Source organism: Schistocerca serialis, chromosome 9 (genome assembly GCF_023864345.2).
Source record: "Schistocerca serialis cubense isolate TAMUIC-IGC-003099 chromosome 9, iqSchSeri2.2, whole genome shotgun sequence".
NCBI classification, from domain to species: domain Eukaryota; kingdom Metazoa; phylum Arthropoda; class Insecta; order Orthoptera; family Acrididae; genus Schistocerca; species Schistocerca serialis.
The window spans coordinates 501920417-501936815 of record NC_064646.1 but is presented as its reverse complement, the minus strand read 5'-3'; the positions used below and the strand labels follow the sequence as shown (position 1 = coordinate 501936815).

Genomic DNA, 16399 nt, shown 5'->3' with positions numbered 1-16399 from the left:
TGGGTCTGTATCTTATACCTAGATCGTCAATTATCAGTCATGAAATATGACACAAGGCACAATACAGTTGTTCTTGTGGCAAAGCTTAGGGCTGACCTCCAGTATACAAGGTATACAGCAGAGATACCCCCAAGCAGCAAGCACTCTGTGGCCAAAGTTGCCACAAGTTTCCCTGATTTCCAGACAAGTTTTAGTATTTTTCCCTGACAAATTCTGAGATCTAAAAAATATGCAAGGTCTTCTGTATTTTTTCCCCCATGTGAGCAAGAATTTTAAGTACTAATATCAACATCTTTCGTAATGAACTCTTTTTCGATGGAGAAAACATGCCAAATGGTACATGTGTTTCATTAAGACCACTGTTGTTTTATTTCAATCAAATGAAACACATTTGGTGACAGAAACAAACCTTTCCCTGGAGTCACAATACAGATTTAAAATACCTTCACCATTTTCAGAAATAACCTCAGAAAAAAGTAGGTCTCTTGAAAGAAGTGTATAAGGCAGGGAAGAGGTGCAGAAATCAACACCACAGATGAATGCCATTAAAATATTGGTTCTACCAAGTTCATTATTACCCACTGTGTTATGTCTCTTATTTACAGATATTGTGTGATTTTTCTTTCGAGAAGTATACGAGTACATAGCATACAAACTATCAGCAACTGCCAAAATTTTCTTCTTCTTGTCGTCCATACTTTCTAAAACTCATATAAACTATAACGAAGAGGCACAGAAACTGGTACATCTGCCTAATATCATGTAGGGCCACCACGAGCACGCAGAAGTGTCACAATGCAACACGACTCAACTAGTGTCTGAAATAGTGCTGGAGGGAACTGACACCATGAATCCTGCAGAGCTGTCCAGAAATCCATACGAGCATGAGGGGCTGGAGATTTCTGACCAGCAAGTTGCAAAGCATCCCAGATATGCTCAATACTGTTCATGTCTCGGGAGTTTGGTGGCCAGTGGAAGTGTTGAAACTCAGAAGAGTGTTCCTGGAGCAACTCTGTAGCAATTCTGGACGTGTGGGGTATTGCATTGTCCTGCTAGAATTGCCCAAGTCCATTGTAACACACAATGGACCCAAGTGGATGCAGATGATCAGACAGGATGCTTACATACATGTCATCTATCAGAGTCGTATCTAGACTTTGAGGGTCCAATATCACTCCAACAGCACACACCTCACACCATTACAGAGCCTCCACCATCTTGAACAGCAGTCCCCCTGCTGACATGCAGAGTCCATGGATTCATGAGATTGTCATTGTCAGAGTCGTATCTAGGCGTATTAGGGATCCCATATCACTCCAACTGCACACTCCCCACACTATTGCAGAGCCTCCATCAGCTCGAACAGTGTTCTGCATACATGCAGGATCCACGAACTCATGAGGTTGTCTCCATACCCGTACATGTCCATCTGCTCGATATAATTTCACACGAGACTTGTCTGACCAGGCAACAAGTTTCCAGTCATCAACAGTCCAATGTCGGTGTTGACGGGCCTAGGCAAGGCGTAAAGCTTCTTTGTGTTGTACACGAGTGGGCCTTCGGTTCCGAAAGCCCATACCGATGACGGTTTGTTGAATTGTTCACACGCCGACACTTGTTGATGGCCCAGCAATGAAATCTGCAGCAACCTGCAGAAGGTTTGCACTTCTGCCGCATTGAACGATTCTCTTCAGTCGTCATTGGTCCCATTCTTGCAGGATCTATTTCCATCCTCAGTGAAGTCAGGGATTTGATGTTTTACCAGATTCCTGATATTCACGGTACACTCATGAAATGTTTGTACGGGACAATCCCCACTTCATCGCTAACTCGGAAATGCTGTGTCCCATCGCTCATGCACAGACTATAACACCACATTCAAATTCACTTACATCTTGATAACCTGCCACAGTAGCAGCAGTAACCGATCTAACAACTGTGCCAGACATTTATTGTCTTACATAGGCATTGCTGACTGCAGCACTGTATTCTGCCAGTTTACATAACTCTGTATTTGAATACACATCCCTATACCTGTTTCTTCAACCTCTGAAAATCAGATCCAACCAAATCACTCCTCACGCCTACCTGCCTCTCGTCAGCAGCTGCTAGGCTAGCGGCAAGCAGTGACAGCACTGACTACAAGCTGAGGGGAGTGGTAGGAAGGGGAGAAGCAGTAGGAATGAGGGAGTAGGGAAGTGGTGCACATAATCAGCTGTGCCCAGCCAGTGACAATGCATGACATCTCGGTAACAAACCATTTCATCTATTATACTTTTTTTTTTGTCCCTCTGATTTCCCTGACACTTTTGAAAATCCCTGATTTCCAGAACTGGTGGTGCAATGGATAGCATACGTGACTACGGACGAGAAGAATACAGACACGAATCTTGGAGGGATCGTAAATTTTACACAAAATATGAAAATAGCATTAGTGAAATCTCATTGTAGCAGTTCTTTCGATGGACATAACTTCACATTATTCTTAGTCGAGAAATGGACAACTGAGGATAAATGCATCTACTCTGCTTACAAACAATTACCTTTTCTGGAAAGCACTGCCAATAGTGAAGATATCACCATATTCCCACAGTACAATGAAGTATAGAACAATGAGGACAGATACAAAGCATGTACAACATGCAGGCAACACAAATGTGAGGACTGTGCTGTTAGTGTGTGTAAACTAACATCATGTCTGAAGCAGACTTTAACTTCATTTTATGTAAGATGGATCTTAGCTGGGCAGGGAAAAAAAAAAAAAAAAAAAGGCATTGTTTCTGATAAAGTAAAAAGTGTGTGGTCACATTAACTAGAAAATATCTTTTTGAATGTGACGTGTGAACAGCTATGTAAGCACATGTAAACACCAAGAAAAACACAATAATAGTCTGTTTGTAATCGGTGTGGTGAAGTTTTGTAACTGCGATTTGGTTTTCGTGTGAAAGGCCTGTTGATCTGTTCTGTAAATAAGTGAGAATACTGTTGTAGGCTAGATTTGAACCAGCAACCTATGGATATAATCTTTTTAGATTCAACAATCCACCACTTTACCAACTGAGCTACCAATGGTGTGTAAGGAAGCAGCTATAATGATAATTTTTACTCAGAGTTTAATTTCGTCGACTAACGCTATCCTTCTTTGTAACAGTGGGAAAGCATATCTCGGGGGTAAATTAATGTTAATTCCAAAGTTTAATACATTTTTAATTGAGTAAGTGAACTTTGGCATCAAAGTGGTGGCAATTTGCCGGCACAGTGCAACCAATTCTTACACACCTCCTCATTCTCTTAAACATACAAAAACAATTTTTAATAGTTTTTATGGGTGTATTTGTACAATGTGGTACTACACATCATTTGCAATCCATTTTCCAAAATGTAAACTCCGAAACAAGACATCACTGTGCATTAGATTTATGATACTAGTAGTAGCAAGCTTGCCAGTGACGTCTCAGGCATCACAAGACTCGTATGGAGTGTTTTAGTGGGCTTTCAAATTATTTGAATTTAACTTCCATTTTTATAAAAGAATATTGAAATTCAAGAGGGGAAAAAAGTGCGTTATGAGCATAAAATGAGATAATTAATGGTTTAAGAAGATTTCCAGAAAACAGCCAAACACCCCATTTCACATAAATGAGAGTATCTCAATATCTGCATTAAACATAGCAAAATAAATGGAAAAAGGTCTACTTAGGATCAATTTTTAATGCCACTTTTGTATTCTGTCAGGAACAAAACTGAGTTTCCTTATAATTACCTTGCAGAAGACAGTGATAAAGCTCGTCTCACCTATTGTATTGTATAAACACCAAATTCCATAACTCTGTCACATCAGAAAAGCCTTTATTAACACGGTTTTGCACGTCTTTTCTGCCATTTACATGATCAATATGAATCTCAGTGCATGGACCACATGGTCCAACTGAGCCCATCTCCCAAAAATTATCTGTTGTCCCAAATGGTAAAATTCGATTTGCAGGTATTCTGAAACAATAAAGGACATTTGCATTACATATAAACATATACTATCAAGAGCATATGGCCTTAACATAAATGTCACTCATAAAAAAAACTGACAATTAAGTTTCAAAATTATTACCATCTGATCTACATATTACTATAACAGTAACGCTATGTAGGGTTTAAAATGAACTTGTAATAAACTAAATTTCTTGAAAGCAGGCTGCAAAATGTTGGAGATTCATTGATAAAACTAGATGTAACTTCACATGTGATCCAGAGAAGTTTGTTGGAACCCTTTTTGCTCGTGTGGTATGTTAATGAATACATTATCATGACAGTGATCTTACATATGGTATAATGTAAATTTATGACTAAACTGGGCATTTCTTCATAAAGAGGATGTAGCATGTTATTTCAGACGGAGAGTCACTGATAGATGTACATATAGCTTCAGGCGTCTCCTAGAAAGAAGTTTGTTGGCACCCTTGTACATGGCAGACAACTTTAACAGTAATCTCAGACTTTCTGCAGATGGGATACTACCTGAAAAAAGCTACAAAACATCCCATCAGAATTTGATACAATTTCAAAGCCATACAAAGATTGGCAATTTGGTGGAATGCAAAACTATGCACCTCACAAACCACAGGGTAGTAATACCTTATGACAAAACATCAATGAGCCAAAATTGGAATCAACCAACTCAAACAAATACAAAGGATGAAACAATTTTTATGGATATGAAATGGAACGATCACATAGGCTCAATAGGCTGTTACTCAGGTAGACGGGTGTGTGTGGACTGCACACAATCCAAGCCAGGTAATGACAGCTGTAGGAAACCCAGAAGTATCAGTGTAAGATCAAAAGGAATGCCTCCTACAGGTGAAAGCATTAAAATCCTAATGGTCAACTGCTGACACATTCGCAACAAAGCGCCAGAGTTTGAAGTACTCATGAAAAGCAGTGAAGTTCACATAATACTAGATACAGAAAGCTGGTTGAAATCTGAAATTGATAGCAGTGAGATTTTCGGAGAAAATCTAAGTAAGTATAGAAGGGATAGGCAAAGGGGAAATGGAGGTGGTGGATTTGTCGCAGTAGACAAAAAACTCAAATCCACCGAGATATAGAAACTGATGCCGCATGTGAGACTGACTGGGCAAGACTCAGTATCAAGGGCAAGCAAAAAATTATAATAGGGCTCTTTCACTGACCGCCAGATTTTCCTCCTGATGTAACTGAAAACTTTAGAGAAAACTGTAGTTTGCTTGTACGTTAGTTCCCTAATTATACGTTGACATTGGAGGACGCTTGAATCATCCAACAACCAACTGGCATAATCATAGTTCTGTTTCTGACAGGCATGATAAGACGGCCTGTGAAACATGATTAAACGCCTTCTCTGAAGACTACTAGAACAGATAGTTCAGAACCCCACCCATGATTGGATCCTTCTATCGCCCACAAGACTCGCCTCCTGATGTAACCAAAAACTGTAGAGAAAACTTCAGTTCACTTGTAAGTTCCTCAATCATAATGTAACACTGGTGGAGTTTTTAATAATCCAACAATTAATTGGGAAAATTACAATTTTGTTAGTGGTGGCTGTGATAAGACATTCTTCGAAACAGTAAATGCCTTCTCTGAAAATTACCTAGACTAGAAGGTTAGGTACTTCACTCATGATGGAAACACACTGGATCTAATGGCAAGATGCAGATCTTATCTATTTGAGGATGTTCACATCAAAATTGGTATCTGTGGCCATGACGTGGCTGTGGCAACAATGATTACCAAAGTACAAAAGACAACTAAACTAAGCAGAAGATATGTATGTTGATTAAACTAGATAAAAAGTGAGTAGCGTCATCTCAGTGAGGAACTTGAAACTTTCACCATAGGGCAGGAGCATGTAGAGGAACTTGGGCTCAAGTTTAAAAGAACAGTTAACCATGCACTGGCTAGATATGTACCATGTAGAACGGTCCATAATGGGAGGGAACCTCCATGGTATACAGCATTGTAAAGAACCTTCTAAAGAAACAGAAATTACTGCGTAATAGGTGTAAAACAAAGCGTAGGGCATAGATAGAAAGATGCTGTGTGAAACGTGTTTGGATGTCAAGAGAGCAATAGACGATGCCTTCAATGACCATTGCAGTAGAATATTGTCAAACGATCTTGAACAGAAGTCAATGAAATTCTGACCATATGTAAAGGCTGTTAGTGGGACCAAAGTTAGGATCCAGCCCCTAGCGAGTGTGACAGGAACTGAAAATGAGTGTAACAAATTTCAATTTGAAAGGCTTAACTCCATTTTCAAAGTTTCCTTTACAAAGGAAATCCAGGAGAACTGCCCCAATTTAATGCTTGTACCAAAGAAAAGATAAATGAAATAATTAAACAATGGGAAATCCAGGCTGAAATGTACCAATATCGTGAAAAGGAAAGTTGCTACTACCCATACAGCAAAAATGCTGAGTTGCAGATAGGCACAACAAAAAGACTGTCACAAATATAGCTTTAGCCCAGTGGGGCCTTTGTCAAAATTAGACACACACACACACACACACACACACACACACACACACACGCGACTGCTGTCTCAGGCAACTGAGGCCACACTGCAGTGCATTGAAACACTGCAAAAAAGGGGAGGGAAATTATTAAAAACAATACAAAAAGAATGTAGAGTAGCATTACCTTAATTAGGAGTATAAGAATAAAAAAATCTCAAGTTAACCAGTGGACTCCCCTATTCATGGAAGTGTGACAATAACTTCACCAGGTATTGCAATGTTCTCATAATTACATAAACTGAATCAGTTAGTACATCAATCAGTATATGCACTGTAGAGGGATTGTTGGTAAAACTTGTAGTACCAATATGCAGTACTACCACAAGAAGCAAAAGAATTGTTCTCCTCTACTATATACACTGTGTCCCATTTATCTTGACCACCACAAAACTTATCCAGAAGCAAAGCAAAAAACATATCAGGCAAATGTCATTTAAGTAGCACCCTGTATTTTTTAATTGGTGATCTACTTCCTCTTCTCCTCAAGACCTGCTCAATAATGTAAACATGACGCTATTACAAAAGTAACACAAAACTAACTTCGACTCTCCTGTACTTGCACACAGTACTGGTAGCCCTGGCAATTAACTCGCCCACTTGCTGGAGTTGTAAACGAGTAAACAAATGAAAATGCAAGCAAAATGCACATGGGTCATTCAGCCAACTGTCTTCGGCTGATGGTTTGTGTGAGAATAATGTACATCAACAAGAAGAAGATAGAAATCATTATACATTCTTTAAAAGTCGTATGGTACAGTACTACACGTATTTATTCTAAATAAGAAAACATTAGAGCAATTATTGTTCTGCTAACGTATATTCTCCATAGATGTATAACAGTTCCACCTTGTCTTTGTTGGTGAACACTGTACGCATAAATCTTCAACTGAAGACCCTTGACTGAATGACTAATTTATATTTTGCTTGTGTTGACTTGACTTGTAAGAAGTTGAAATATCTATGCAGTATTAGCAAAGACCCACAGACATGACAATTTTGATGAATACAAAAAGACTTACGGTAAGATTGGTCCCCCCCCCCCCCCCCCCCTCCCCCATGAAAACATTATTGCTCAGTTATCAAATGAAATCAGGAGAAGATAATAAATGAAGAAGCAGGAAAATCATCAAATAATAAGTTTAAAGTAAATAGTAGAGTAATATGAGGTCCTGTTAACATTACTTTCAACAAATATTTGACTGGCGTATGCCAGAGGTTTACACGAAATAACGTGACCTTCTGCAAGCTCAGCAGCTGCTTAAAAGTAAGCAAGACTCCACCATTAACTTGTGTTATTTGTAGCCTACAACACAAGAGACAGTAAAAGTAATAAAAGAAATATAATAATAAAAACTCCACTGGCATAAATGGGTGTTCAAATAAAATTTTAAAGTTAACAACAAATGAAATGGCCAAATCACTCTGCCATTTAGTTACTTCATGTCTGACAGAAGGTAGTTTTCTAGGTAGCACAAACATAGCCAAGAGTTTTACATGTGTACAAAAACTGGAGATCCAATGTGCTCTGCCAACTACAGACCAGTTAGCCTACTCCAAACCTCCAAAAAAGTTTTCAAAAAAATAATACACATTCCATTCATTTCATATTTTGAAAGAAATAGCATAAAAAGCCAAATGTGTAACAGTCTTTTTGTTGTGCCCGTCTGCAACTCAACATATCACCTTTACAGTGAGTAGCAATCTATCCTTTTCCTGATATTAGTAAGTAAGCTGTTTAGTATTTCAAAAGCAATTGCCATAGCTGTTAATACATTTATTCCACTATGAAATAAGATGGTCAGTGCCTTCATGAAAAAATGTTTACAGCTGCCAATGAATGAATAAGTAAATAAATAAACTCCAGCAAGTAGTTAACTTATACTACTCCAAGTAGTGTGTAAGTACAACAGAATCAAAGTAAATTTTGTATCATGTTTTTAATAATGACGTGCCAATTTTAGTCTAGTACAAAATGGGGTACACTACTCGAGCACAAAGGTGTTTAATGCACTGCCATTGGATTTAAGAAATCTTACCAATGTAATGCCGTAATTTCAGAATAAACTCGAGGATTATCTTCTGCAAAACTCTTTTTATTCTGTTGATGAATTCTTTAATGTAAACATTTCTACACTGTAACTTAGATATGAACATTGTACTTGTAATATTTGCTACTACGACTTTGTCACAGAATACAACAACCTGTCAGCATGGAAACTTTTGTTCAGGCTAAAGTTGTACTTCAACTCAAGCAAATTTATATCTTGTGATGTGGAATTGTAGTTTAATTGTTTTACACCTCTTTTCACTGTAGGAAATGGCTAAGCTCATAATTATTAGCATATTTTGTACCTATACACATATTACAATTTGTATCCATTAGCATCTTGAAGTACTGTCCTCTTGTGTAATTATGACTCTTTCCATACTCCTGCAATTCTCTCTAATACTAGATCAATGGAACACAAATAAATAAATAATGTGGATTCATTCCCAAGTGAAGAGTACTCAGAGATGATCTGAGTAAGATAGCTGCAAAACAACCAAATTTATTTTTTACTTATAGCAAACTGTTATAACACATGGTATACAACTCTGTTTCAGCAAGGACTGCTAAGGGGGTCTGGATTAGGATATCAACTCACAGTATCTGCAATCATAGTCACCACACCCACAGTCACACAAGTGTGCCCCATTAACAATACATTAGGCCCCAAGTATAAAAGATAGAACAACACTGCAGGTATTCCTAATGAAATAGTGTTTGTACTCCAACAAGTTGAGATTTAGAGTCACTTCCAACAATTGAAAAATTGGCATATGGAGAGATGTAGTTAACTCCATATTTGTGCATGAAATATTATATTACAGTGGTGGACAGAAGGTGTGGGCAAAAATCAGGACAGGCAGGCACAAAATAATTCTTCAATGGCTCGAAAGGTACGACATTGAGTTCCTCAACCTTCTGCACTATTATTATCAGTTTTTTTTTCTTTTCTTTTTTTTCCACTGATGACAACACCCGCTTCCATATACCTCACACCACACTGCCGGTGACATGTTACAAGGTGACGATGCAATTAAAACTCTGGGACTAGTAAGTGCTCTATGGCTGAATACTATTGCACATATGACTTAAAAAGGCATAACATGTTTCGTGTGGTTCCTTCTGTGATTGTTCTAAGCACGAAGAGTGCTGCTCTTATTGAATTGCACATTGTCCACAACTTATCTATATCATCAATGGATCCAGTCCATTGGAATGCTGATTTTTTGTAGTATACCGGTATTGCAGATTATCTGAAAGTATACACTCCTATGAACATCAGGATGAATCAAAAGTTTAACTTTACGTAATGTGCTAGATGTTTGGACCTGTGTACAAAATCGTACTGAGTACAGTCGTTCGCAAAACATTTAATACTAGGCTTATTTTCATGAATATAAGATGAAATTTTTAGAAAAGAAAATCCGCCTTAAGCAGCTAGGTTGTTTTGTTGCTCAGAAGCAAACATGGTCCAAAAAATGTTTGCCCAGATATATTACACACAGCTAACTTAAAAACTATGTATTCTACATATTGAGCCATACCCCAATTTCCTCCATATTTCATAACTTTCTGTATCAGCACTCAGCCCCAATTCCTCACTTCCACCGAAGTAAGTAACATACAACTGGTCACGACTTATGCCATAAGGGCCAGTCAGAAGCTTCCACGCTAGTTCGCATGCTGTTTCCTGGGATACAGAAGGAGTTACAATTAATTAAACTGCAGCATACAAATAATGTTATAATTACAATATTTTACATGTAAGAGGTACCTTGAAATAATCACCAAATGACCAGTTTCCAAGCATTTCAAAAAAAGTATGATGATGTCCATCAGCACCAACTGCATGCAAATCATTGTGTTTTCCACCAACACGTATACACTTTTGACTATTAGCTGCCCTTAAGCAAGGAGGTGCAATCTGGCCCAAGAATATTCCTTTGAACTATAAAGGAAAGAGGAACATGAATATTGCATTGTGGTGTTCATTTGGTGAATGGGGTAGAAAAAAGTGTTACTAGTAAATGCAATTAGGTTTGGGAGCTCAAGGAATGTTCTGTTTAGTTGGACAATGAACCATATCTTACACTTCAACAGTAGATTTAGATGTTTATGAATAATTTAAGCTCGCTGCTACAGTAGGTAAATGAATTGCTCCCACATACATTCATATTTGTCCAAAGTAAGTCCGAGAGAGAGAACAAAATTTTTAGACTCATACAATGAATAATGTATCACTTAAATTATGACAATGTGGTGAAGTGTGGAAATATGCACTGTTGAAATTCAATCATGGTTTCTTACTGTAGTGAAAGGAGTTACACGAACCATTTAAAAGGATGAAATTGAAGAGACCAGCCACACACGATTATTAACATTTTGTTTTTAAATACAGTATCATTGTGGGTTTGCAATGCTATTTTCCTGCACTATGACTGTCGTCTAAAATAGTGACCAGAGTTGGTATACGGTACACATTTATCTTAAGAATTTTCCACAATGAGGTTTGACAGAAATGGGATGTATTCAGACCCAGAATGAGATCAGGTTGTTACAGTACAGTTTGCTGGTTCAAATGGCTCTGAGCACTATGGGACTTAACTTCTTTGGTCATCAGTCCCCTAGGACTTAGAACTACTTAAACCTAACTAACCTAAGGACATCACACACATCCATGCCGGACGCAGGATTCGAACCTGCGACCGTTGCGGTCACGCGGTTCCAAACTGAAGCGCCTAGAACCGCACGCCCACAATGGCCGGCTACAGTTTGTTGGAATTAACATATCTAAGACTATTTATGTTTAACTGCATTAATGAAGTGTGTGCTACTGGTCATCAGCTTAGACTCATGATGAAAAGATTTCATGGAACGTGACACCATATATGGACAGTGTATTTGAGTTTTGGTGTACTACTTTGAGGATTTTGGAGTAAGCATGTTGCTTGAGATCCACCCTGTTGTGGTGAATATCGATAACAGAAGAGTCTGTTATTTATAAAAGGTCACTGCATGTATTGGTTGTGCAACGGATCCAATAGTGAAGTTTTTACAGTCACCACTGATGAAGGAGATGCATGGCATTCTGAGCATAACAACTTTTCTTCAGAAGTATGTGTTGGTGGAATGTGCTAAAACTGAAGAAAGTGGAAAGCCCTATGAAAATGGCTGCAGCACAGCAGTGATAATTTCATCAAATTCTGTAGAGATGACAGGTTATGACAACTGATTCGACAGGGAATCTGGTCCAATAAATCTCAGCAGGCGATTTCTGATATAATTCATTTCATCTCTTATTTTTGTTATCGCTCACCTGTGTTGATTAGTGCCCCGGAAACGGGTGTCAGTGACTGTTCTGTTAGTGACTGATTGGGAGAGAGAGGGTAAGAAGTATTACATTCTTAAACATTTTTCTGTTTGTTATGGTTTATATCTAGGAGCAGATGTTTTGGAGACAGTAGGAGGGATAGCTATTTTGTTTGGTTGTATTCATTTTTTGTGTAGTTTGACTCTTATAACGAATGGTGTTTCAATTTTTGCTTTTTGTTTTTCACTAATCTAGATGTTTCAAAAAGATAACCAAGTCAGGTGAACTGATGTCAGCAGAAGTCTGTGGGCTCTTAACGACTTTTTCAATAGAAGAAATATGTGACTAATTTCAAGGATAACTACTTGAAATTTCAGTATTGCTATTTCGTAAGACAAAAATCCGAAATAAAAGACGTTCTAAAACATGTTCTTTAACTTACAGAGACACTGAACCATCGAAATGACAATTGTGGAGAATTCTGTAGCAGGAAATTTAGGATACACTGTATGTAACAGTTGTTACTCAGAGGCTAATAGCAACCTACAGAGGAAAACAGACTGAGCGAGTTGGTGCAGTGGTTAGCACATTGGACTCGCATTCGGGACGACAATGGTTTAAACCCGCTCCGGCCATCTTGACTTAAGTTTTCTGTGATTTTCCCAAAATCACTCGAGGCACATGCCAGGATGGTTCCTTTGAAAGGGCACGGCCAACTTCCTTCCCCGTCCTTTCCTAATCCCATGAGATCGACGCCCTCACTGGTCCCTTCCCCCAAATCAACCAACCAACCAAAACAGAATGGTGAAAATGTTAGTGAGATGTGAACTATAGTGGAAATGGCAATAACTTGCAAGTTCTCAAATAAAAAAGCTTATGTTGTTGTGACTATGGGGGCAGAATCGTTTGGGGTGTCATTGTATATCCTAAATCCAACTGAAAAAATATCTGTGGACGGAAGTAATCATTTTGAGTTGTGGTTGAGTAAGAACAAAACATTTTTGAGAATGGGATCCATATGCAATACCCGCATCCCAGTTCAAAGAACACAGAAAATGGATAAGAAAGCTATAAAGTTATATCTTGTGGGATATGATGATGATGAGAGTTACAGAATCACAATAGAAGAAAACAAAGTTATTTTGACCAGAGATATAATCTTTTGCGAAAGGCCAGGAAGCTGTGTCAAGAACAAGTCAAATTACCATTGTGAGATGTTAAGTAAAATAACCACGGAAAGTAAGCATCTCAAGAAGTTAGAGATGAGATGAACTCAGGCAAAGAAAAGTTCGATAAATCTGAGACTGAAGACGACAGTGCTGGTAACACAAAAGAGCAACTGTTTATTCACCCTAACAACTGTGAAATCTTTCCACATTAATGAAGTCTTCATTACTTTATAATAGTTGTGTTGGGTTGTTTGGGGGAAGGAGACCAGACAGCGAGGTCATCGATCTCATCAGATTAGGGAAGGACGGGGAAGAAAGTCGGCCGTGCCCTTTGAAAGGAACTATCCCAGCATTTGCCTGGAACGATTTAGGGAAATCACAGAAAACCTAAATCAGGATGGCCGGATGTGGGACTGAACCATCATCCTCCCGAAAGCGAGTCCAGTGTCTAACCACTACGCCACCTCGCTCAGTTTTGTAATAGTTAACCGAATGGCACTGGTAATGTAATGGGTAACAGAACAAAATGAAATCTTGAGTTATATGAAAAAAGCTGTCCATAATACATGAAGTATTTATTGGAAGCAAGCTATGGCAAATGAAATGAAGTCACTACAATAATATAAGACATGGAAATTAATTTGCTACCAAAATGAGTAAGAGACATACCATCCCAGTAAGTATTTTGTGTAAGGATTAATCCTGATGGGAATGCTGAAAGAAGACTTTTCATTAAGGGGTTTAATCAACACTGTGGTGTATACTCTTTCAGTCCAGTAGTTAAGATGAGCACAATGTGTTCAATATTAAGTGTTTCTGCAACTGAGAAGATGCATCTGATATAAACTGATGTGTCTGATGATTTCTTGTGTGGAAAGTATAAAGTAATCTATATACAACAACCAGGAGGTTAAGATGATGCCACCTGGAGAATTTGCAAATTAGGTGAATTTGTATGGACATAGGGAAGCACCAAGATGGTGGAATACACGTTTTGGAACATCTCTATCACCAACAGGTTTCAGGGCAAATGATACGGATCCATACCTACATTTTAAGGAAGAAAGCGACACAGCACCATTGATCATTTTTTATGCAGATAGTACATTGGTTATGGTAAGTGATCACCGAGATGGCTGAGAGTTCAATGAAGAGCTGAAAACAGAATTCAAGATCATCATGTATCCTGTGTCGTATTTCCTCGGATTTGAGACTAAACACTTTGATGCTTGAGCAGTCAAGATAAATCCACAAGCTTATGCAAGCAATGTTCTAGAGAGTTTGAATTCTCACGAATCTGTTTCAACACCTATTGAAACCAGAAAAAAACAAAATAATAACTTTCCCTATGGAACAGTAGTTGGAGATCAATGTGCCTGATGATTGGAACGAGAACCAATTTCACTCCCAGTGTGTTTCCCATCTCTAGCACTTGACTTAATATGAATGGAAAATGTAGCAAGACTACAACGAATATTCTCCCATGTCGCTGTTATATGTGAGCTGGATATAATCTGTCATCCAGATCTGGGTTGTAGTATACTAGATAGCTACATTTATGTGAACTTTGGAGGATGTGCAACAAAACTGGTCGCTCAACATCTATACATGAAGGTGAAGCTATATTCTGGCTCACCCAAAAGCAGTTAATGATGCCATATCTTCAACTGATGAGTTTGTAACTGCAACTGAAGCTCCTAACAAAATAATTTATCTACCTAGACTGTCTAGATGAATGAGAAATCTGACAAATTCCAGTCCTCAAGGTTGATAATACAGCAATAGTGAGACTTACACAGAATCCTGAATTCCAACAGCGCACAAAACATAATGTGTATTTTCGTTTTTTTTCCCTTTTTTTTATCCGAGGAAAAAATTAGACATTCAGCATATTTCAACTGAAGCTCAGCTAGCAGCTATACTGACGAAGCACCTGACAACACCACGACTGTGTATTACACATCTTCAAGTATGGTCTTCTACTGTTTTAAAACAATGAATGATAAACTTCAGTGCAAAATAATCTGCAAGTACAACTTACTCTGAAAAAAATAATTTATTCAAAATACAAGTTAAATTAAAAAATATATATAATTTTACAATTACCACATCGTCCAGGTATAGTACAAGAAAATACCAAAATGATTATTTCATTTTCTTGACATGCAAAGTGTTCCAGTTGCAAGAAAAGAAGCTGTTCAATAAGGTCACAGAAATAGTGCATTTAATTGTATTCAGTCGTAGGATAAGGATGCTAAATTCATGACAAGGGCAACAAAAAGAGCAATTATAGGAAGAGCAGAGTAAACTACGCTACCTGATTCATGCCTGCGTTCACAAATGGAACAGTTGGATCACAAAAAGGTACAACAGGACTAGACCTTATGTGCTTATGATCATGACCCCTGACAAAGTAGTTTATAAACATTTCTCTCGCAGTCTTGCAGCTGGGCAAGCTGCTGTAACAGCGACTGTGTGAAATCATTGCACGAAATGTCTGGGAAAACTTTCAAGTAGACTCGCGAGATAGACTATCAAAATTATTTCGAACACTTTGCGTCTTTAGTGATATTATCCGGAATCCCTCATCTTGAATGTGAGGCATCAGCATTCTCTGTGCAATAGTTTACTACTGTTAACATCTAAGATCATTTCTTCTGCAAATCCATTACAAAACTACATCTGGCGCCTACGTTCCTTTCTACTTCTCTAGATCCCTACGAACAACTTTAAAAACACCAACAAGAAACAAACAATAATACACCAAAGTACTTAACTACCAACAAAACCAGCGATCATTGAGCAACGCCAACAGCGGGAAAAGAGACAAAACAAGTTACTGCATCCACAAACTGTTGTCACACGTACAGAAACATTCCTCGCGCATCCACAAGCTCATGCATGCTTCTCCAAGCATCAGTTTCTTTATACCACAGGATGTCGAACTCAGGCGACGACGTGGTGACTGGCAGCCTTTTGCCTCTATTTTATGGAAAGCAGAAGAGGAAACATGATACGTGGAGTAAAGAGTGGTTAAAAAAACGAAAATAGTATTTGCCATACTAAATGAGGTGTAACCTCGTGACTGGGTTGATTATCTAAGGATAAATGAAGAAACGTATTTGAATCTTCTGTCACTCGTTACTGCTTTGATTAAGAAGTAAGATACAGTCATAAAAGAGGCTGTAATATCACATGAAAGACTAAAGGCAGGTCCACACACGCAACAAAAGTGTCGCCACAGCTAGTGGCATACTGCAGTTGCAAGTGCGAACGTCCAGTTTTTAGTGACGCAACTTTTGTCACACCACAAGAAGTTCAG

General features: G+C 38.2%; 1 protein-coding gene across 2 annotated transcripts in view; it reads right to left on the bottom strand.

The window, feature by feature from the left end:
- LOC126418780 (alanine--tRNA ligase, mitochondrial) overlaps window positions 1–15866 on the bottom strand; it is an 85685-nt gene extending 69819 nt beyond the window's left edge. The window contains exons 1-4 of one of the 2 annotated variants that reach the window (XM_050085712.1): window positions 15395–15866; window positions 10373–10546; window positions 10143–10288; window positions 3796–3990 (exon numbers count right to left, since the gene is read on the bottom strand). In XM_050085712.1, the coding sequence (XP_049941669.1) occupies window positions 3796–3990; window positions 10143–10288; window positions 10373–10546; window positions 15395–15562 (683 nt within the window). In that variant the 5' untranslated portion in view covers window positions 15563–15866. The remainder of the gene's footprint in view (window positions 1–3795; window positions 3991–10142; window positions 10289–10372; window positions 10547–15394) is intronic. The other variant, XM_050085711.1, reaches the window with a different exon arrangement.
- Window positions 15867–16399: the final 533 nt, after the last annotated feature.